Source organism: Rhopilema esculentum, chromosome 20, assembly GCF_057945365.1.
Source record: "Rhopilema esculentum isolate cy_ngs chromosome 20, ASM5794536v1, whole genome shotgun sequence".
In the NCBI taxonomy this organism is placed as follows: Eukaryota; Metazoa; Cnidaria; class Scyphozoa; order Rhizostomeae; family Rhizostomatidae; genus Rhopilema; species Rhopilema esculentum.
In genome coordinates this window covers 15,318,333-15,342,954 of record NC_142834.1, presented here as the reverse complement: position 1 = coordinate 15,342,954, position 24,622 = coordinate 15,318,333, and the positions used below count along the sequence as shown (strand labels likewise).

At 36.0% G+C, this 24,622-nt stretch overlaps 1 protein-coding gene across 1 annotated transcript; it reads right to left on the bottom strand.

Annotated features, from left to right (window-relative positions):
- Positions 1–219: 219 nt before the first annotated feature.
- Positions 220–24,481, bottom strand: LOC135687587 (uncharacterized). The gene is made up of 39 exons (XM_065204180.2): positions 24,340–24,481; positions 22,869–23,102; positions 22,543–22,651; positions 22,050–22,215; positions 21,212–21,284; positions 20,587–20,687; positions 19,847–19,939; positions 19,390–19,521; positions 19,070–19,162; positions 18,527–18,587; positions 17,119–17,404; positions 16,614–16,923; positions 15,948–16,180; positions 15,171–15,304; positions 14,369–14,679; positions 13,474–13,590; positions 13,021–13,128; positions 12,383–12,487; positions 11,974–12,111; positions 11,146–11,298; positions 10,278–10,358; positions 9,952–10,044; positions 9,154–9,240; positions 8,998–9,034; positions 8,770–8,864; positions 8,478–8,549; positions 7,880–7,981; positions 7,563–7,661; positions 7,281–7,415; positions 6,827–6,990; positions 6,320–6,404; positions 5,751–5,780; positions 5,534–5,639; positions 5,047–5,138; positions 4,360–4,428; positions 3,574–3,697; positions 2,738–2,816; positions 2,173–2,251; positions 220–1,073 (listed from the first exon to the last, which is right to left on the bottom strand). The coding sequence occupies exons 1-39, from the start codon at positions 24,464–24,466 to the stop codon at positions 1,017–1,019; spliced, it is 4,770 nt and encodes a 1,589-aa protein (XP_065060252.2). The 5' UTR covers positions 24,467–24,481; the 3' UTR covers positions 220–1,016.
- Between the last annotated feature and the right edge of the window lie 141 nt (positions 24,482–24,622).

The following is a 24,622-nucleotide window of genomic DNA, read 5'->3' as shown; positions in this document are numbered from 1 at the left end:
TAGAGAGAGCAACGCCTTGATTTGATTCAATACAACATTTGGATGAAACGACTTTTGTAGTTCTAAAAATCATTTGCAACTTATAATAGAAATGTTGACAGTTTTGATTTACAACGTTCTCCGTTCACCAAACTTATCAAACCTATAAACTTATAAAAATAAGAATCATAAAACTAGCACAAGTCAGAGAATAAGTAATTTGAATGAGAAGCACAAATTCAAGTATTTTGTGATGATGAAAAACTGAGATGCTACCGATGCTACATAAATAATGCTCATAAATTATCATAATTTACATTATTATAAAATATACTCGTGTCTATGTACATTAAATTAAAAAAATTAGTTAATACTATTTCCCATCTTCACACAGATCAAAATAATCACTCGAAAGTCGTACAGTTGTTTATGCAACCAATATTTACAGACGCAAGGCAATATATTACAAATACACATACAATGCAATTCAATTCCTGTAAAAGACACAAATCTGAGATAAAAATCGAGATTATTACAGAAAGGGTGAATGGAAGTCAAAGTTTCTGGACATGATTGCATAACCGAGGCCAACTACGATCTTGCATAGCCTAGACAACTTGTTTCTATTTAATTAAAAAGCTTTTAAAAATGCTGTTTTCAGTGATGTTTTTAAGGAACAGGTCGTGTTATAAAAAAATAACTGGTTGAAGTAGTTTTGGCTGAGACAATAGCGTTTCATAGCAGTGGCCTTCTAAAAGAGATAAGCGTCTTGTCAAATGATGGTTAGTCTTTAAGTTTTCAAGATAGGGTTACAACTTTGGAGAATTTCGGAGTTGTGGGGTAAGACAACTGGTTTGATTCTAGCAGTGGCATTTTCAAAAGGTGTCTGTATTGATTTCAAAGGTGATAACTAAGCGTGACATATTCTATCATCCTTATAGCTAATCTGATGAAGTTTAAATGAAAAATGTTTTTAAATTGCATTGATGAGTACACAATCTTTGCCATAATAGCCAGCTTGGTTTGCCAGCTCTTGTTTATTCATCTGCCACTTCCTCTTCGACATTCTCTCCTTTCTTCAATTTAGTGATAATCTACAAAAGACACATAGCATATAATAAGAACTCCAGATAGTAAAAATTCAAAACATTTTTGTTGCCAAGAAGGGCAACCTATCTAAAGGTACAGGACAAAATGATATGAACAAAATTTTCAGGGAGATCGCAAGCATCAGAGCCAAAAAAACTTGGTTGAAATCCATCTTGGCATAAACTCGAGAAACAGATTGCTGTTTTTTAATTCAGTTTATCTACATAGACATGAAAAACCGCTAATGTGCAGACAAAAGGAGTTCGTTTTCACCTTAGGACTCCATTGGTAACATTCTCATTGGGCAAGCGGTCATGATTGGTCAACCTCGACAGTCATGTGCTCGCGTATCTGATTGGCCTATTTCGATCCACAACTGGGTATATATATATATTTCCCAGCGTAAAGTTTTCGATCTATGTTCTGACCTTTTATACTCTGAAGAGTGCGAGACGAAAAACTTAAGCATACTCAAATGTTTGCTTTTTTCATAGCCCTTAACTTGAATTAGGATCAATCCCTCAAGCTAGTAAAATTTTCTAAGAATTCAGCTTTAAAAGTTGATAGTAAATTGAACACAGGAGATGGGAGAAGTCATGCCTCGGTCTATATGTTGATCTGAATAATATTTGGTCTTGATAACAAAATACAATGTCAAAACAACCACCTGAGCGGTTGTTGCTAGACAATAAAGGCGGTAAATTTTGGAGATATAAAACTAAGTTGTTTAGTTGTTTACAGCTTCCTCGCTTAGCCCTAAGTTGGCTTAATGTCAAAATGACTCCAGCCCAAGTTGCCTATCAATCTGTTGCTGTCAGTTTATAATCTACATAAAATGGATCTACCATATGCATACGATACGATATGCAAATTGATACCCAATATGGAGCTAGCGCTTTTAAAGTCCGCATACAAATCAATGATTTGCTAAGCAAAGAGCGACATTTAACAATCGATTGTCAAAAGGTACGTAAAAAAAGAACAAATGGTTTCTGCTCTTAATTTTTTGCAAATCATCATTGAGGTTAAGCAGCAGAGGCAAGCCAAACTCCCCAACAGACAGCATAAGGCAAAAAGAAAACATAAAATGCAGGAATCACTTACTCCCTTTAATCTTGCGACCTCTTTGCTTTCAGCATTTTTACTTGCATCGTTTGTGATCAGCTTCACTCTGGAGGCGTATCTGAAACAAATAACGGCGTTGACTCAACTGACAGTGTCTATGCATAGAAATGGCCTAGGCACTACAAATTGAACTACACCAAGACTTTAGAAGCCTGCACAGCAACGGTTTAGAGATGCAGATCTAACAGCGATAAAATCGAACCAAGTTTTATAATAACGATATGTATAATTACGAATAGGATGTACAGTTGAATCCTGTTAAGTCGTACCAGATCGGACAACAAGGACTTCACTAGGTCGGACTGATTTTCGATTCTTATTGGATTTTTACAGACCTATTTATATTAAAAGTCGTTACGAATAACTCGAGCATTCGCAAAGTCAGACCAATTCTTCACTCTTTTGAAGGTCCGACTTAATGGGATTCGAATGTATAACACATACTTGAGATACTGCAAGCATGTGCAAAGTAGAAAAAATATTTGATGATAAAATCATATGCCCGGGAAATCCGGGAACATGTTGCAGAAATAATTAAACTCACGTCAAGGAGGTAATTGTTTCATCGGTGTTATAGTCAGCAGGAGAAATGTTGACAAACATAAGCGTCTTGGCATTTCCACCTGAAAGAGAGTAGCAAAACAAATGATTCACGTGTCATTCCTTACTTGTCTGCTGGTAAAGATACTTTGCGGAAAAATCTTCTTTGTTGAGTCAAAAGATTCTAAAAAACCTATTTCTGCTGGCATAAAAATGTGGGAAAAATGGGCCTTGTTGTAAAGGTGTCACGCTTTCTAAGAAAAAGCAAGCCGATCTTAAGCCCCCTCTTGGGCATTGATCTTTGGATCTGCAGGTTGTAATATTTCACTTGAGCTAAAAATACGAGATGTGCCATTCCAGAGCAGGGCCCCAAGCCCACATTACTGCCACAGTACTCATACATTTAATACACGATAAATGCCAGATATAACATCTCTTAAGCTAATGGTTACTTGTTTAATGTTTCTATATTTTTGGGAAAAAGGATAATAAAATATTGAAAATATTGTTATAAATTTTTGAATGAAGTTGAGCTGAAATCGGATGAAAATAGGAATCGAGATACAAGTTGGTTGATATACCGGGTGGTCGAGATACCGGGTGGTCGAGATACCAGGTGGTCGAGATACCGGGTGCTCGAGCTAGCGAAAGGTTTTCTAAACTTAGCCAATTTGCAAAATGTAGGGGTAATGAAAAATCACTCAGGATAGTAGATTAAAACTGTGATGATGTCAACAGCTGCAATCTTAAATGACCTGCAAGTACGTGAGCTCGTAAGCCCCTACTATGCAGCCTTGACTAAATGGCTACCTGAACAGATGACCACAAAAAAGAACTTACCAAGTGAATCCTGCATAAGGAGTGTTAACTTATTATTACGGTACGGAATGAAGGACTGCTCGCTAGATAAAGCAGAAATGACGTCACCAAGTGCACTCAAACTCTTGTTGATTGACTGAGCTTCCTGAAAAACAGATCGATATGGGTTCTTAAGTAGAAGTTCCCGTAGTTATAAAGCTTCTTAAAAAGCTATTTATGTATGATATCTCCCAAAAGCCGTTTAAATACGTTTAAAGAGATTCAAGCACAGTTGCGGTTTGTTTTGAAACATCATCTCGAAGAAAAAAAATTTCACGGTTATCAATATAAATAGGACTTTTATTCAACAACAATACTAAAAAATGCTGAACTGCTAAGTCAGTATGCAAGCAAAAGTAACTTATTAAAGGAAACCAAACGATTTAAGGTTTTCTACAACGCGAAAGAATCATCCTTGATACTCATAAATTGGTTCTTCTTATGAACCCCCGAATTTATGAAACAGACATTGCAATTCCTTTGCGTTAGTTCTGGTCTAATCGGATCTGATAATTGAATTTCGAGCTAAGCCTTTGCAACAGTTTCGCTAATTCGAATTTAAGGTGCTAACCATAGTAATCTCTTCAAAACAGGAAACGTAACCAATAAATATGAATAAGTAATATGAAACATAGTCTTGATATTTGAAATGCTTAGTCTGCTATTATTGCAAAATTGCCGTGAAGAATGCCTTTCAATGAAATTTTCCCCAAAAATGAGGCAGTAGTCTGCGTCTACAAAACATCCAGTGGCACTTAAAAAGCATACCTTAAGCTGCTCGGGAGATGCTTCAGTTTTTGCCGCTCTTTCAGACCCAGCCAAATCGACCAAGCTCAGCTAGAAGAAAATCATTCAATGAGATTTGATTTATATTTAGATAAAAAAGAGTTGATAGAAGTCCAAATAAAACGAAAAACCGGGAGAATGTCATACAGCCATCTCGCAGTACCAAAGGCATATTTCGTTAAATTTTTAAAGCTTTAGTTTCCTTAGCGTAAGTAACACAAACAACAAACAACAAAGGAATTCAAAGGATGGATTAAGGAGCCAAAGAACTTTTTCACGACAGATTTCAGTCCGAACAGAGCGAACTTGCCACAATTTTAGAGAGATTTTGAAATAAAAAGTCTAGCAACAGGTTACTTGCGTCTATGAAAATCCCACAGAAGGATTTCTAGGCCATAAAGATTCCACGCAAATAAAGCAAAAACGTTTAGCAACAAACAAAAGAAAATGGTTTGAAACTGAAAACTTTCCTTGATACCTCATTCATTGTTGGTTCTATTCAAGTAAGTCAAGTGTCCTTGTTTCTTTGCATTCTTGTTAAGTCAGTGTAAAGTCCACCCCCCTCCCCCCCTCCCTTAGAATGGAATTCGCCACTAGGCCTAACTACCGCTACCAAAAAAGAACAAGTGATTGGTGTTTGATAATGGCTACGTGATTGGATAGACATACCTTTCCTCTTGATACGGTCCCAGTTGTCCGGTTTGTAGCCTCGATGATGATACTTATGATCAAATGTGATCTTGAGGATTCAGCGTTCATTTCTGTATAGAAAAACAAAAGAAAGCTTAGTTATGGGAACAAGGCTGTGGAGTCAGCGAACCTGCCTTAGCCTTAACTGATGTGACATTATTGATAAAAGATAATTCTTAAGGTACAAAAGTGTCAGATACCCTTAGGGGCAAGGTTAGCGGTGGAGAGGGTGCAGCAGCTCCCAGTTCTTCATGAGTCGGTGGTTCTCCAGTTGGTTCACAAAATTGTTAGTTTGTCGGTAAAACTGCCAATCGGTAGGTGAAAATATACCTAAGTTTATCTTCCTCCATTTCTCCGCCCGTAAATTTTACTATTGGTGACCTTGCATCCCCCCTGGTCTGGAAGGCCAAGCTACGCCACTGGGTACCCTGCCGAACTATAAAACGAAAAAAAGAAAGACCCATACTTGTTGAAGAGACGTGTCGAGTGGAAGAGCCTTTTTCAAACAAACTCATAAGCTCCTCTGAATTTTTGGCTTCGTGGATCACTGCACCTTGCACAATAACCATACCCTGTTAAGAAAAAGTGACCGTAAGCAAACGATTAACTGGAAATACTGGAAAAAAACTGGAAAAGATACAATATGGTGTGCTCAACAGAATGCTGAAGAGAACTAGTCCTACCTTTTTGTCCTTCTTGATATCCAGTTTTGCCTAAAGATCGAAGTTAAGGTAAACTAACAAAGCTCGCCCATTAGGAGTGTTTATTGCTTCTTGCTCTAAAGTGGACATAAAACGTCTAAGACTAATTTGACAATTACTATTATTCTGTAGTCATTTTACTGAGATTATGATTAGTAGACAATGGGATGCTGACTATGTTGCAGAAGGTGTCTCCTGAATCCTACCAGATCTGCGATGGACACAAGAAAATCTTGACAAGTGGGAAAATCCACCGAAAAGAAGTTAGTAACCAATATTGTCGGACAAAAATGGTTGAAATGTTAAAAAAGATTCTTCAAAAAATTGTCCCAAAATTTCTCCCAAATTAAATATTCTACAACATCTAGGGATGGGGGTTTTTCGGCTATTTTTGCAAATTGAAAAATCTAATTTCGTATTTATCGACGCATCTAATCTGACACCAAATAGATATTATATATAACATCTAACATAGAATGTAATATAAGATTGTAGGTGCATGATATCTTAGCAATATCAAACAACACATCTCTCATTATCAGTAAGGATACATCTTTGTTTGTTGCAAACAGATCTATGAGTTTGTCCATGTACAACTCCATCATGTACAGCTCAACCTTGAAGGCAAATTTCGCCCTGAAGAAAGATATAAAGGAACATCATCAATTGAATGTATTTGATAGTGAACGAATTAATATTGGCTCCATCAAGATAAGGTTAGAAATGGGAAATAATTGTTGATTGACTAAAAATGTGAAAGAAAACAAACCAATAAAATGAACAATTTTAGAATTTTACAAAAGTTAAGCGTGAGGATCCTTGTTTTTCTCTCTTTTAAAGTACAAACACATTAACCTAATTTCATAGTCAAAGATAATGAGTTTGGGCCAGTTTCAACGCTGATTGATTTCATTTATGGGGAAATGTTTATAAAAATCAGCCTTTAAAGACAAAACAGGAAGTCAAAAAAAATTTGAAAACAACCGAAATGCGACATATATCCTGAAATGCTCAGACTGCACCTAGAAAATGATTCAAAACTAACGGGTTAAACTTACTTGTTTTCTTCCAACAGTTGAAACAAGTTCTGGAATGCCCGTGGAGCAATTCCAGGAAACCTTTGTTCCTTGTCACCAATAACCGTAAATGTTTTTCCAGAGCCAGTCTGACCATAGGCAAAAATGCAGACATTGTACCCATCAACAGCAGACTGGATTAACATCTGCAATTAAATGTTGCAAAAAAATAAGTCATTACCAATATACCAAAACGTATGCAACAGTAGACTGGGAGTTAAATTTTCAAAAAACCTGGGAGCTAAATTTTCATGCCACTGCGATAAAATGCAAAAATGTGTCATCTTTCAGCGGCATATTTCCCTTTGGCTGAATTACAAATGTTTTGATAGATAGAGAGAGTTGTCCTGAGAGGCGGTCTTCTTAAGACTTATGACAAACATGCCCAACATAGCCAAAGTAACAAGAAAGGAATGAGATGATTGTAATCACTTACGCTCGTATCTTCAAAAACTTTCTCCTGCGTTGAATCAGGCATGAACACAGAGTCATACTGGAATTCCTTAGGCCCTCTATGAGTGTCCACAATAAGAGAGTATTCATCAGGCGACTTCACAGCGCTGTAGTTTCCCTAGAAATCGAAATATTTTGAATGAACCTTATAACCGCCTAACAGTTTGTTTAGAATTTGATTGTTTCTTTGATTAGCATCCCTTTTTCATAGACCATAAACTAAAATAAGAAATCAAAGAGGGATCAAAAGAAGAATGAGACTTACTCTCTCTTTTTCAGAGGTACTTAGTGGCCTGCACCTAGCATATACTCTGATTTTGCCTTTCATGTCTTCAACCATATTGTAATATTTCTTCCTTAAAACCTGTAATTAGAAAGCGGTATGTTATTTTGCTGTTAGAAGATTGCTTGTAACTTCTGTGAGAATGAGATCAAACGTAACCAAAAGCGAATCATGACATTTGAAGATTTCTTGCAAAAGTATATGTTGAATACTACGTGCATCTTCTCATTTTGACTAAAAAAATTTTTCGATACTTCATAATCTATATCATAGTTCCTTATAAATCGTTAACTACTTGCCCTTTCACTGTTGTAATTCTCAGTCAGTGTTTTATTCTCATCCGTTAAGGTCTTGCATGTCACTTGCAGCTCTTCAACCTTTGCCATCGCCTCTGCACCTTGCTGTTACAAAAAAGGATTGAAAAATAAAAAGTCAGCCCCCTTTAGCATCTAGAAAATGTTTTGATAAAAACAGCCTAGTTAACGGTAAGAAGTACGTTTTCACAAACATCAACAACAGAAACAGTGCTAAATCAAAACATAATATCAAAACATTGACGAATTAAACTGGCAATCAAAATTAGCATTGTGGGTAAAAGAGGGAGTCAAAAAAGGTTGAAAAAGTTTGCTTAACTAGCAATTTGCTTAACTTAACCAGTTTGAATATACCTTTATTATGGCGTCTTAGCTTTTTTCATTCTCTGTAGCACGGGGTAATTTAAAGTAAATCCCGGCTTAAAATTTCCGCAAATTGTTTAAAAAACAACCTACATAAATGACACAAACACGCGTTAAACAAAAAAGTGTAAAAAATCTTTGCATAAATGAATTATGCTGACACTGAAATATCAGTGACCAGAAAACTGATTGCAACGTTCGGACTTGAAATATGACAAACCTTTGCAGCAACACCGAGTTTTGAAAGTTCATCTTCCTTCTTTTTATTCTCAGAATTGGCTTCTGAAAGTTCCTATAAAATAATTCAGGTATCATTTCTGCTAGAACTAACCATGCTTTAAAAGGGTTTAGCACTGATAGAAATAATTTGAAATTCCAAGATTTCATGCCTTTGTACAATTACGTCAAACAATCATCAATCAACTAGCCGTGATTAGAAAAGCATCCTCGAAAATGGGTGCCCTGTCCCCTCAACCAGAAATGAAAACCTACGAGGAATGAAAACAACTTACCTTTTTAAGGTTCGCCAAATCTTCTTCCGTTTTGGTCAAATCTTCTTTTAATTTATCAGTTCTTTTCTTCTCTGTTTCTAGATTCTTTTGCAAATCTATTAAAAAAGCAATCAAAAGTCCAATCAAAACGAATAAAGATTTTTCTTCACATTTAGTGCATGGCTGAAGCGATCTTAATTTTTCGTCTGTATCACTTAACAAGCATTTAACGAACAAAATGCAATTTACCTTTCATTTGCTTTTCTTGCTTCTTAGCTGCCATTCTCTGCAAAGAATAGTTGGAATTTATTCAATATTTGCAGATATAACGATGGCAGAAAATATAAACTACCACCTTTACCAAATTGACTGTTACGCTCTAAGAGTCTCTAAGATGAAACTTACATCTTCAGCTGAAGGGCCGGCTTTGGCTGCCTTTTCTTTGACTTCTTTGATTTCCACTTGAAGAGTTTTGATTTTGTCACGGTCTTCCTGCAATTAAAATGAAATTATAATCAATGAGAAAAAAGGTTTAGCAGAGTTGATCTAAACTGCACTGCACTGCACTGCATTGCCCTGTACTGCACTGCACTGCACTGCACTGCACTGCATTGCCCTGTACTGCACTGCACTGCACTGCACTGCACTGCACTGCACTGTACTGTACTGTACTGTACTATACTATACTGTACTGTACTGTACTGTACTGTACTGTACTGTACTGTACTGTACTGTACTGTACTGTACTGTACTGTACTGTACTGTACTGTACTGTACTGTACTGTACTGTACTGTACTGTACTGTACTGTACTGTACTGTACTGTACTGTACTGTAGTGTACTGTACTGTACTGTACTGTACTGTACTGTACTGTACTGTACTGTACTGTACTGTACTGCACTGCACTGCACTGCACTGCACTGCACTGCACTGCACTGCACTGCACTGCACTGCACTGCACTGCACTGCACTGCACTACACAGCACTGTACTGTAACCGTACTATATCGTACTGTACTGTAATTGTACCATATCGTACCGTACTGTATTGTATCATACCGTACTGTATTGTATTGTAGTGTATTGTATTGTATTGTACTGTAATGAACTGAACTGTACTTTACAGTATTGCAAGGAATCTTAAACAACTGCATAACAAAAGCTTATATTATTCCTTTAAATTCGATTATCCGATAGACCTACCTTGGACGCCTTTTTAAATGCTTCAATTTTCTCATTTAGTTTGTCGTTCTCCTTCTTGAGTTTTTCTTCCGCTAAACTTGGACCCTTTGGCTCCTAAACAAAGCCAGGAAAAAATAAATATCTCTTGATAACATTTTCTTACTATTTCAAGGTTAACTAAAATTTATCAGAAAGCAATTTCTTTGTAAAAATCCTGTGAACAATATTTCAGGGGAAAAGTAATCAGCAAAATTGGTTAAAACACGAAAGCAAAATGGTCGATCTAACCCACAGCGTGAGAAATACAAGTCAAATGCTGAAAAATGAAACATAACGAAAATACTAACTCTTGTTTCTTTTACTGGCGCTTGTGCTGCCTGGGCGACTTTCTCCTTGGCTTGGGCCAATTGCTTTTCTAAATTGTCAACCTGAAAAACGTATTCAATTTTGCTGAGCCAGTTATGGAATTACTTGACTGAAATTATTTAATGAAAAAAAAACAGAAGCAGTTACTTTCTTTAGAAAATTTGCCAGTTACTTTCTTAGAAATTGTCGGAAACAAAACTTTTAGATAAATTTGACGGGGATTGATACAAATTGTCAAATAGATTTGGTAGAAAAACACGAATTTACAGGTTTGAGGACTGTAAAATTGCCATAACTAAAGGGGGATTTCCAAAATAATTTAAATTTCGGGTGGTGTAACCTGCCTGTGTCCTTTTTATGCCGCAACCTCGTTGGGGAAGAGGGGAGTTATCAACATTAAGCTTTTCCATACTTTTGGTCATTAAGCTTACGTAGTGTTTCTAAGTAACTGCGCAGATTCACTGACTGTCATTAGGAAGGCGCAATCAGTCCTTAGTTGTGTATGGCTCCAGATGCTAGTTGGAGCTTGTGTCACTTTCAGGAATTGAAAAAGAAAAAAAACTTAATCTTTTAAGTGAATGACGTAAAACCGCTTTTTTGGCTGATTCGTATGCCAAAAATTTATACCCTTAAAAATCCTTTTCGGAATTTCTGATTTATTCTTCTTATCACTTTCTAACTATCTTCTATCTTTAACTATCTTTAATTACTTTTAACTATTTTAAACTAATTTAGAGAACATGATTTGTAGTTTAGGTCATACAGGACGTACAATTGATAAAAATTCTTGAGAAATTCGTTTGGCTGTTCTCAGATTCAACACGGGCGGCAGATCGCCGCACTACATACCTTCTTTTGCAAGGCTTTCGTATTAGCGGTGTCTTCCTTTGAACTTCTGCTTTGTTTTCGTGATGCTGCCGCTGCTGTTGTTGCTGCTGTGAGTTTCTGTTCAAGATCTTTTATCTTCTTATCAGATTCGTCCTTAGATTTCTGCTTTTCAGTCTACAAAAGAATGAATATAGAGTTCAAGAACTTCAGTACTAGCTAGAAAAAACAATTGCAACATTAAATTCATGTGATTGCCAAGGCTGAAGGAAATTTCACAAGACAAGGTTCAGAAATGTGTAGGCCTCTGGCTACGAAAAGTTGCAAGCAGTCTGGGTGTCTGAGGTGGGAACCGCGATAGGAATCAATACAGACTGCATGTTACGTTTTGTTCGTAAAAAGCAAACATTGTTAAATACAAGGGATGTTTATATTTGCATCTAATGGTAAAGAAAGCAAAAAAAGAGACTAGAACAGTATGGATTTGCCGGTCTTCCTAGGGATCGTGCTTCGGGAAGGATGATAATTTTGTAGGAAATCCTTCAGTTTCCATTTAAATGTAGTGATTGTGGGACTTGTTTGAATTTGCAATGGGATGTTATTCCAAATCTTTACTCCAGAAGAAAAAGGATTATTTCTAGAGAATTCTAGAGTCTGTCGAGCAGCCTGCTACATACATTTACATAAAAACAGGATACATGGGAAAAACTTATAATTCCCAAAAAAGCATGAGTGACAATAGTGACATTATTCCAAACAGGGTGAATTACCTAATACCTTGAAATTTAAAAATAATTTGCCTAGCTTACCATTAAATACAGATAAAAAATCGAACATCAATAACATCCAAACCTGTAGCTGTTCATTTCTCGCCTTCTCTTTCTCGATCATTTTATTCAGCTTGTCTATATTCAAATTCAATGAAGCAGCTGTCGCTTTGCTGTCCAAACTGCCTTTCTCCATTGATTCCTTTTCATCTTCCAACGTTTTCTAAAACACCATATAAAAACATTTACTTTTTCACGAGACCTTATTAACTCTAAACATATGAAAACATTACATTAAAGTTAATTGCGTTAAAAACATTTAAATTATTTGATGTTAGGCAAAATCTAATGTCTTAGAAAGTCAGATACATATTTGAATGCAAAGATCCTAAAAGGAGCCTCCTGATTTTTAATTAGGCCACATGAGTATCACATATAATAAGCACCCCCCCCCCCCAAACAACATATAGAGCTACGTCTTTTCAGACACTCACCAGTTTAGTTTGAAGGGCCTTCACCTCCTCCGCAGCATCAACTGGTAGGTTTGACAATCTCTGCGCCTCAAGCTCTTCTATTTTTAACTTAAAGGCTTCAATTTCCTACAGGAAAAAAACAATTTTTGAATTCAATATTTTCGCGTCTTGAATTTTCGCGAATTTTTTTATGATAATCATTACATACTGGTTCATTAAGCAGTAATCAATGTCAGTCTCGTGGAAAATCATTAAACCTTTATTCGTGCTCAAACCAGGGTTACATCTGAAGAGGTCTAACGTGACTTCATTAACGGTAAGAAACTATGAAAAATTAGAAACTTTTTCACTCCCATTAAAAGCTCATTAAAATCTCACTTGAATATAGCAATTCTGAGGATCGTTTCTAACAGTTGATTTGAAAACAGGGCAAATAATCAAATGTAAAGAGTAAACAGGACCTTGAACCAGAAAAAGACACGAGACAAGGTTCGAAATAATTCTAAAATGACGTCTGGCATACAGAGACAGACCAGAGGAGAGGTAACAGAGAGGCATTGAAGAAACAAAAAGAGATACTTTATAGGGAAAATAGAGGCATTAAATAAAATGCAGAACGTGTGCATCGTTGAGGCAATATAGATAGGTATCTTACTTACCTTTAGTTTATGGGCAAGTTGCGCATCAAAATTAATTTGCTCATTTTCCATCTTTCCTTCTAGTTCTTGTATCGTCATCATAAAGTTATCTCTTTCTTGCATTGCAGTCTACAAGAAATGTACATATCATATACAAATATGTTATCTATCAGTAGAGCCTGATAACTGTCCAATCTAAGATATTTTTCTTGTCATGTGAAATTTTCATTTCCAGTACTAAGAGATCTCAACTTCAAAACAAAGATCTATGAATGCACGATCCGACCAAATCTCGATTTATTGTTTGCACTTCAACCAGGAGTGCGTAGATAACAAACAAGTAAACAACTTAGTAATAATTACAAAAACTAGCATTTTGTACAATAAAAAGCTAATTAACTACAGCATCTGCAGCTAAGGTCTAACAAGCATTTGTCAAAATAATTGAAGAAATTGAGCAAAATAGAAATTTACCTCGATTGATTTTTGTGACTCTTCAATCTTCGAATTAAGTTCCACAACGATAGTCTCGTATTCGATTTGCTTCTGCTCCAGTGATTTGTTTAATTCCTCGATTTCAGCTCTGAGGCCCTAGCATATCACAGGAATTGGACTTAGCAACGGTGGTAATTGTGCAAAAAGACGATGTAAAGCTACTAATACTGATGTATATAAAGGCAAATGAGAGAGAACACACTAATAGAATTAAGCAGTGAGGTGAAGTTGCCTGATGAGAAAGCAAACTTAAAATAATTGTTACGCAAAATAGGCTCGTCCATCAGAATTACACATAGGAAGCTCTGTAATGGGGATGATAGGCCTGTTTCTGCGTATAAAAGCAGCTGTCTACTCGAAACTTTTAGAACAAGACATTGGAGAAGCGAAGAGCCCTGCTACAAAGATATTGTTGCTCGATCCGGGAAGGTTGCAGTAACATATACGGAGCAACGGCAGTAGAATTTAGCAGCCTTTGTTGAAAGAAAAATGTCAAGCGATATTTTACGCTCTATCACAGTAATTAAGAAAGAAATAGAAATTAAATTTAAAGAGAGAACAGCATGACATCTTCAAATATTTTCAGATAAAAGAACTTTGTTTTCTGTGACCAGCGTACTGGAATCACTTGTCTGGTTTTTACAATTGGGAGGGGGGGGGGGCAAAATCTTTCTTTTTTTAAGAAAGAAGAAAAGTTTGGAAATAAAAATGATGAATAAAGCTTCCTAATCTATAAATCAAAGGTTTTTTCATAACAAGAACTGCATTTAAATCGCAATTAAAGCCTTGTTCATGTATATATTTACAAAAAAATAGAGTAGGCTTTGCTAAACAATCAGATATAACAAATTGTTCATTGCAAAACAATAGCTACCTCAGATTCCGCCGAATCATGCTCGCTCTCTGCTCCACTTGCAGCAACAGAGATATCTGATGACACCCCTGCCACGATGACTGGCTCCCCTGGCCTTGCTCTCGAAAGCTCTTCAATTTTAGCCTCTAGTTCTTCTTTCTCGCTCTCTAACTTTTGTATCTCTTCTTTCAAATTTGCATTTTCGTCATTTCGCTCATCGAGTTCTTCTTTGACCCCACGTGCTTCTCTCTTAAAATCATCCAATTCATCAAGAAGGGAATTTTTGTCTTCGACTAATTTCTTTATCATCTCTTCATTGCCGTCGGAAGAATCTAAGATGAAATTCAATTGATCATGTTTTGCATAAGAAAATTTCTGAAAAACTCTTGTTTTCATTGCTCATGAAAGTATTTGCAGGAGCATGAGTAATTTTTCGTCAAAGTAAAAATTGCACCTTTCACGACCGTTCTTATCATCATTAAACCTACAGTACAATCTCAACCAAAGTTAAGAACCGATAATAAGCATGGTGCTGTATCCTAGTCTCAGCTAGGCAAAGTCGTACAATGACGTTTGAAGTAATTTCAAAAACCGGACCGTAAGTTGAATCCGGTCCAAAAGGTCCAAAAACATTTTATTGGTGAAATTCCAATTAGCTTTCAAGTTATAAGGCTGGAATGTTGTACCTTTCCGACAAAAAACTGACCAAAAACGGCAAGAAAAACTGGGGGGGGGGGGGCTGATTACGAAACTTATTTGAATATGAAAATGAAGTGTTCCTTGTAAAAAGCTCTTAGGCAAATGCAAGATCTAAATTGCTCACCACTCTCCTTTCCGTCATCAGTATCTACGGGTTCTCCAAGCAGCAGTTTCATTACAGCAATATCTGCATTCATTGCACGAAGCTTCTCGTCATTTGATTTGATCTCTTGGACTAGGCCTTCGATTTCTTCCGTTCTACAAATAATTAAACATTAAACAAATCTTCAAAAAAATCATAAAGTTCGGCGAAAGTCGCTAGAAGAAAACCCTGCCTTCGCAGTGGTCATATACGACTACGCACAAGTAATTCCCATTAAGGGTGAACATGATTAGCGAACGTCCGAGGATATTTCGTGAAACTGGGCTCTTAACCAACAAATGACTGTTTTCTCGACCAAATGTTACGAATTACAAAGTCAACTTTGATAGTAACTTAACTGTCTTTTCTAGAATCGGGCAAGAAAATTGGGCAAGATGGTCAAGAAAATTGATAACTAAAAAGACAATTCTTGTCCAAAAATTGAAAAGCGATGCAATATGGATCGCCCTTTTCAGTTTCCAAAAACAACTAATCTATAGCTATATATACTTAGTAGATACTTAGCATTATTAAATATTGTAAATTAGGTTTGGTTGGTAAATTTCTTTTGTTATTAGTATTATAACATATTTATTAGCGCTTATTTAATCTTTTAAACAGGTCAGGTTGAAAAACATATATGTATGAACCTTTAACCTGTATAAATATTATAAAATGAAAAAATGAAATGATATATTTTATGAAGTTAGCAAATTAAAATTTGAAAATAACGATCAAATAGCAAAAAAATCTTCCAACCTGTCATCCTCTGCCGGCTCCTTCCCATCATGCTCTTCTCGGAACTCTGCTTTCCACTTTTCAAGCTGCTCCTTAAATCCGTTATTCTCGTTTACAAGATCGGCCTTTTCAGCATTTGCAGCCTCCATTCGGCTTTTGACATCACCAATATCTATTGAGTCTGCCATTTGTGAAACTGCCACCTTGAGGCGCTCTTTCAAGCTCTCATTTTCTCGTTTGAGCTCTATAACTGCCTGCAAGTTAAAAGTTAAAAGCAATTAAATTTTCCAAAAATTAAAATGCTTAATGCTTTAACTTCTGTAATGCATTTGACGTTAGAAAGCTCTAACGAGCGTAATCCTTAAGCTCTTAGAACACGAGCCTTCCAATACAGCAGTTACATAGCCCCTTAAGAAAATGACTTATGATTGCACTCTTTTTAGAAAACAGAAACTCCCGATTATTCTAAAAACTATCCTGAAAAGTACTTTTTTCCATTGGCAAATACCAACAACTAATATTTAACTTACGAAAAATCACAAATGTTAGGTTAAACATATTTTAGCAACCAGCCTCTCCACATCCCCTCCCTCGTCATCACCACTGTCTTTACAACAGCCTCTTTTGAGGTACCACCTTCTTCCCAAGAATAATTAGCATACGTCAATCATCAAAATGTGTACATACCATATCATTATTTCCAGACTGGCTACGCAGCTTTAGAATAACCTCGCTTTGCTCTGAATTCTCCTTCTCAAATTTCTTGATTGCTTTCTCTGTCTCATTCAACTCATTTTCCAGCTCTTTTATTCGTTTCTCCATCCGGTTCGACTCCTCCGTTGTGATTCCAGCCACAACAAGTCCGGTCGTCGAGGTTGCCATCGTCGCTGCTTCATTTTGAGCCTCGGATTTCTGGACATCAGCCTCCTTCACGGTGTCCTTTTCGAGAAGAGAAGCTGACGTGACAACACCCACTGTAGCCAACGGCCTATTTTCACTGAAAAAAAAGGAAATAAAACAGGTCAAATGCGAAACGGAAAGAGCTTCGATCATGATTAAAAGATTGATCGTCCTAAAGGTGCATCTTGTTTTTAGGTTTGAGCATCCTGAAGATACATCTTGCATTTAAATTTGACGATTCTAAAGAAATATCTAGAACAATTAATATGTTGGGAATTATTCATAAACTTACAACTCCTTCAGTTTTGCTTCTAATTCTAAGATGCTTTCTTTCAACTTGTTATTTTCATCCTCTTTATCTTTCAACGAGGTTTCAGCTTTGTCTTTTTCACTTTCTAAGGCAACCACGTTAGCTGATTTTTCCTCCAGCTCCTTCTCCAGTCGCTCTTTTTCATCTCCACTTTTTTTCTGACCCTCCGAAATTTGCTTTTGAAGTTCTTCTTCTTTTTCTGCTTCAAGTCTTAAGTTACTTTGTAGTTCTTCTCGTTTCGTTTCCTCTTCTTTCAGCTTATTCAGAACTAAACTCAAGAGATAAAATGAAATAAATATCTATTTGAATAAGCGCTTGATCCTATGTACTATGGCAGTCCTTAAAGAACAAACCGAAAGCAAAAAGATTTTCAACGTCGAGAATGACCCAGAATATACTTTCTTATGCATCATGAGACAGTCGACAAATAAAAGTCTTTTGAATGCCATCTTCCTAACAGAGCAAATTAATTGATTTCTTGAGAATAAATGAATAAATTTCTTTATCCTAAAACTCTGGCGAGGAGACTTTCTTTATATCTAGACATCTAAGGTACTGAGCTTGCATTTAAAAACATACATCGAAAAACGTATTATTTTTAAACTTGGTACTCTTATCTCGTCCAAACGCCTTCTACTATCGTATTCCTACTATGTTCCATACAGTTTATCTTTCGATTCTACTCTTCAATTCTCTTGTTAACCGTTTCTCCTTCTATTCTTTTAACCTGACGAAGAGTTATGCTCGAAACATCGTAATCGATATTCAGTTCTTGTACAAAGTCGTTATTCTTTGCATCAATTTTTGTTCATCCTGGCCGTAAAGCCTATCACAGTTAGCTTCAAGGTGTAGCCTTGCGAATTGATCAGATAAAATACAAGAAAGGGTGCCAATAGTATTAGAAGTGTTGGCTTGCAAAAATGGCAGTTTATTGGGGAAGCTAGCGTTTTTATTATAAAGCAAAGGATCTTTGCTCGTAACACACACATTGACAAACGTAAAACAATATTTGAGAAACCGACATTTTCTCGTTGTACCTCTAGTCAGGCGGATATTTGATTGATCGATTTTAGCTTGACGGGCACATCTTAACCAATAAGATTGCTGAATTTACTCTTCTTACAACCACGTGTTACAGCACTAAACTTTTATAGTGCCCATCGATGGTGATTTTTGAAATCTCGCTCTCTATTTAAATAGGGACTAGAAGATCTTCTTGCTATGATTATAAGTTAAACAATTCACTTAAATCTTGAAAAATGCCACCAAACAATTTCTTAAAACGGTGAATCTATTTGGCAAACAAAACAAACCTTTATCAAAAGAAAATATATCGATTTGGCAAAAAAAGATTTATCAGAAGAAAATAGATCTTTTAAATTTGTCATACCGTTCAGGTAGTCTGTATGCTTTTGATCCAGAAGTCTAGTCAAGTGTTTCACACTTGTGACCTAAAAGATATAGAAACATTTTAGTCTAGCATTTTCACCTTTTAGCAAAATAATAATGATAATATTTTAGGGCGCCTCTTTCATACCTTTGCAGTATTTGACTTTTTTCAAACTCACCGTATTTCAGAAGTCGTGAAAGTTCAAGGAGTGTTTGTTGAAAGGAAGTTTAAGGCAACACAAGATAGTTAAACTTAAATAAAGCGAATGAATGCAATTGATGTCTACATGGTCGTGGTAATACACCGTGTAGTGGAAAGATGAAGGCAAGGCAAGTGTACACATTTCGTTGTGTAAAAATTGCAAAAGCGATGACCAAACTCAAGTTCATTCAATGTACATTAACAGGCACAGCTTGCGATGAATACTGCGCATTGCTTGGTGGTTGATGTAATTTTTGGAATCATTCAAGGAAGGGATCAAATGTTCCCGTACTGTTTAAGGTCAGTTGTCATTAAGAAAACGGCACAAAGGAAATGTCTTACCTTTTCTTCTTCCAGATTATCGATTTCATCTTTATACTTTGTGAGATATTTTTTCCTGTCCTCCAGGAGCATCTTGTTTTTCTCTTTCAAGCTCTACAAGAAACACCAAAGGCCTAGTCAAAAGACATTTTTTTAATGACTAGCTATCAACGACTAAATTTGAATGAAATAATATTCCACATTTTATAGACTTAATTATTGTAAATGGTAATAAATGACCTTTTATATTAAGATATTAAAGACAATATCAATGAAATAAAAAAAAACATAAAATAAGAATATTTGGCTTTCTACGTGGTATTAAAAAGTGAAGCATTAACCTTGACACTGTTTTGCCAAAAGTCCTGACTCTTCTTAAGTTCCGCTTGGTGAATCTCGATAATTCTTTTAAACGTGCCAACTTTCTCGTTGTACTCCATTCTCAGTTTTATCACATAATCATTGAACTGACCCTGATCATAATTAGAAAAGGATTTAAGAATTAAATACATAAATATATATAATGTGTTAATAAACGTTTGAAGGGAAGATTTCGATACATGTTTTTTCAAATATAAAAAACTTTTTTGCTAAGTTCACTTATGCTAAGTTACGTACAATATACTAAGTTTGGATGCAGCAGTTTAGGTCAAAGAGATTGAGCAAACAATACAGTACCGTCAGTACCAGGGTATCGTCACTGTAATAAATGACTTTACTAAGTGAATTTGCTATTTATGAGTAGAGACAGTGATAAGGGTGTATTTAGATCAAAATAGGACAGTAAACGACCCCTACCTGAGTGTGTTCCTCAATGACTTTGTATTGGTCTTGGATCCTCTCAACCACTTTCAAGTGATTTCCCTTCATTCGTTTCATGTTGTCAACAACCTACGCGAACAAAGTGAAAAGTAAATCGGTTAAAACAAGGTGATACTTGGGTGTACCTACATAAACAATTCAACTCAATGATCAATTTACAAACGCCAATAACAAAACGGTTAGAGATATGAAAAAAGTAGTAACAGATTCGTTTTCAGGAGGTCTGATTACATAGCGTTCTGAAATAAAAATTTTGGGCTGGAGTGGCCCTTTAACTTTTCATTAGTGCTGGAAACTGTGATTCCATGATATAGCAAAATGGTAATACAATTGGAAAGGTTTACGTGGAAAAGAAAAGTTCGGAAGACGGAAGGAGATTGGGACTTGTTCACAAGTCATAATGAGAAGGAAGGGTTACTATGAGCCCTTCTTCTGCGAAGCAACACACTGATACCCAAAAACAGCATAATGCACAATTTGAAGGAATTAACAAAGAGCAAAGGCAGGGCGAGATTCTTGAACTCATGTAACCAGATTTGCTTAAGCACCAGCGGACAAAATTCACTTTACCAAATAGTTTTTACACAGACATTTTTTTTTATTTATAAATAGATGTATCTGAATCAAATTCAGTAGATTTGTGAATAGTTTAATGACAATAAAAATGATAGTTCGATGAAGAAGACTTTAAGCCAGTAAAGATATTCAAAACAAACCTTAGCGATGCAGTCTTTGGCATAGTCATAAGGAATGTATGCTTGAGGCTCACCAGATGCCACTGGAGGGGCAAGCATTGACTCTGAACTGGCTGTTTTTGCTGTAGAATGTGATTTTGAAAAGTTCATAGTATTCATGTACTTAAAAATGTCACCTAAAAGAATGCTGTCGCCTTAAAAATGAGCAAAGACTAACACTTGGCAGAGATGGCTCATGCAAGGAGGATATGCCAAACAAGGGGTACGGGATAAAGCTAAAGGAATGACTTATGCCCAAACAATACATTAATTCCAATGTAGCAAGGATTCAATAAATAGAACAGTCCTTCACAACCGGAAAGAAAACACTTCAGATTGGGGAATTCTTCATAATAGGGGAAAGAGGAAAACGGGAAAAAGTTTACTTTCACCTTGGAACAAGAAAAGGTTGCACCTTGGACCCCCCCTTTCTGGATATCAAGTTATCTGTCACAGTTTGCCTAAAAACTTTGTTCTATATACTCGATTCACCCTTTCTACTGCTGGTGTGTTGAGGAAGCATTAAATTTTAAAGAGAGGGTCGATTTTCACCTTTTTAAAGACTTACAAAACCATAAACAAACTAGTATATCAAAAAATGACTTACTTGATAACTGACCCTCCCGGCTGCCAGTTCTGCTCATAGCTCGACTTTCTGTATAACTGGCAACTGATTCATGCTGGAAAAATAATATAATCCTTAAGTAAGTGAGAATAATAAAATCCTTGAGTAAATAACAGGCCTTTTCGTTTGACGCAAGCGATCACTCGCAATCGCGCCAGCATTCGCGCAAAACCAACGGCGGGAGCGTTTGGCTGCTCGCGCAAAACGGTAAATTTTGAGGAAAAAATGTTTCATCAATTAACATATTTATAGTCATCTTTTGCGACCCAAGAAGTTACATAGACGATGCAAAGCTGTGTATAAAAACACAGGAAACATAAGCAAGCTGAATTGACTACATCTCAACGGAAATATGCAATTGAATTTCAAATCTACCATGAAAGTTTAATAATAGAACATTAGCCCTTAGAAGATCGTCTGGTCAGTTAAAGCGTTTTTAAAAAAGGTTTGGAACAACATTTTGCGATCATCCAGCAATGACGTCTATATGACCTTCGTGATGTACATAAAATTTACAAACGACGCACATTTATGTTGGGTATTTAGTCATGGAGTGGAGTGAATTTTCGTGGAGTGCATTTAAAACAAAGGTACCTTAGAACAAATTCATACGGTTTTTTAAACATTACAGACACTTTCGGCATTGTTGATTATTATATTATCATTTCTAGAGAGATCGCTCACGCAAGAGAATTCACGTGACCGCTCGGCAGCTCGCGCAGGCTACTTCTTACGAAAAGGCTTGAAAAACATTTTTTCTTAAACTGTCTGAAAAGCTGAGTCAAGGAGTTCTATCTGCTTAGGAAAGTGATATAATTACCTTTGAAAGAGAGCTTTCAACTCCAGCTCTTTTACCAACTGATTGAGATGTTGAGGGTCTATTCTTTGGTAGTGCTGACTCCTCCACTATGTCTGTATCTGTATGCTTGTATGGGCCATCCTTCCCTGTTTGCTTTGCTAGCCTTCCTTGAGGAGCTGAAATTGGCCTAAAGAGAACACAAGATTACCACTGACAAAAAACTAACAACCAAACATAAAATTGCAGACATATTCTTAAAAGTAGCAAAAAATTTTGATGATCAATAATGTATTTGGCTCCAAAAACACAAAATGCTGTTATTCTCGCAGATCTAGATGAAACATATATTAGCAGCCAACAGCAAGAAAAAAGAGTAAATTAAGCAAACAGAGTAATAATTAAAAAATAACATTCGCTCATTGAATACCAAAGAAGATGACATGGCAACATGATGGTGGGAACAAGATGAAATACTGCTAGTTTTTGGTGAATATAAACTTAAAAAACAACATACCTTGATGCTGCAGGTTTAGGCTGTCTGTAGAGAGGTGCAGAGCCTGGTCGGCTTGAAGCAATGGAATCCGAATCTGCCTCGTGTGCAGGATTATCCCAAGCTTCAGGTACTAAAAATGGGATGTTTCTAGATTTACTCAAATTTTCAAAAGAAAAACCATGAATAGAAAAGAACTGCCAAATGGATATCAAACAATAAGACACTCTACATTTCATTGTATCTAAATATCCTTAAGCTTGCATGATACCAGTATCATGAAAAGATGCTACTATAAAGTACCTAAGATTATTTGCATGCAAAAAGGTATACCATAGAAATAAACATACCATCTCTCTTTCCAATGACATTTATTCTAGTAATTGAGTCACTTCCAGTTGGCTCCTCATCAACTGGGACAACAACATTTTTCTTCATTTTTTGCAGCATACCCCTGCTGCCATTTATTGATGACCTTTCTTGTTCATTTAAGATGTCCTCTCTTTTTGCTTTCTTCTCAATTTCTGAGCTTTCGCCATTAATGGAAACGTTTCCATTTTCATCTTCATCCTTTGCACTCCATGCTAAAGTTTAGCAAAAATTAATTCATAATAATGCTTCAACTTAAAAAAATAGGAAAACATGTTTTCTTTCACCATAAATCCTCGAATTAGCCCCCAGGGGGGCTTATTTATTATTGATATTCTTGGATGGGGGCTTATTCGAGGAGGGGCTTATACGAGGGGGGAGGCCAATAAAATAATTATAGACATTAAGAAGACATTATTAAAATACCTCGTTAATTTTAGTAGAAATATCTTTATGAGCATTTAATTAAGTACTACCAAAAGTATGAATTTGTTGTCGTATTTCAATATAACGCCATAGGCAACCTCAGATGGCAAAAATCATCAAATGGAGGGGTCCAATTCAAGAATTTACAGTAGCAGTGGGGGCTTATTGGAGGGGGGGGGCTTATTGACAATTTGTAGTTCTAGGGCAGGGGCTTATTCAAGGGGGGGTTCTTTTGAGAGGGGCCAATTCGAGGATTTATGGTATATGATTTTCCAAAGTATATTTTATTGAAAAGAAAGCATGAAAATCTATTGTGGTACAATAAACATAATGCTTTACTATGTTGGTGCCATTTGCATTTTAACATTTTAAAACTATGCCTGTAGGTCTATTACTTGCTGAAATGAACAATGCAATAAACAAATGACTCTTTAAAAAAACATCAAACATTGCCATGGGGTGTTTAGCATAAGTTTCACAAAGCTCAGATGTGGATTTCTTGTCCAAACCAAGGAATATCTGTGTTTCAAAATTTTCTAAATATGGTTCCTAGAAATATCAGAATGATGTTCTGGATTTTTAGATCAAAGATAAAAATGTCATTTTGGCCAAATTTTTCACATAAATCACTTTTGACAAAATTTTGATCGAAAAATATTCTGGTATTCTAGCTGTGGATATGTGGGGAAAAAAAGGATGAGACGAATTTAATATGATGTTGAAAAAGATTGGGAAAACAACTGTAAGCATCTGATAGGTGATTGAACCTGTACATCATCAAGGATATTTATGGCTCAAAAGCTCTGAAAAGTTATTTTTATTATGCTCTTCAGCAAGCTTTATGTTAAATATTCAATATGTATTTACATGAACTCTTTTTTAACTTTACTTTTTAATTTTAGGTTTTTTCATCTGTTGTTACTCTGTAAAGTCATTGCCATGCTGAGAATATAAAAGAAATGAAAATTCTGGACCGTAAAAAATTTTCCTCATTGAAAGTAATAAACTTGGCAGTTAAAAAGTTACCACTTCCAGGTCTTGAATTTCTCTGAGAAATCGAGGGCAGACTGGCTTCTGATGCTGTATCATCAAAAGGCTCAACGCGGTCAGATTTTGGTTTCTTTCTAGGCTTTGCGATTGCCACTGCGGCCATGTTTTATCGATTGCCTTCTTGTCCTTAGGCCGGTAATTCTTCCCTTATTCACTTGTTGTCAGGACTTTTGTATGCATCAAGGATTACATCAATTTTTACACATGCACCAGTTAATTATTCTGTATGATTTTTGCTGTTTTCATTCCATTTGATCGA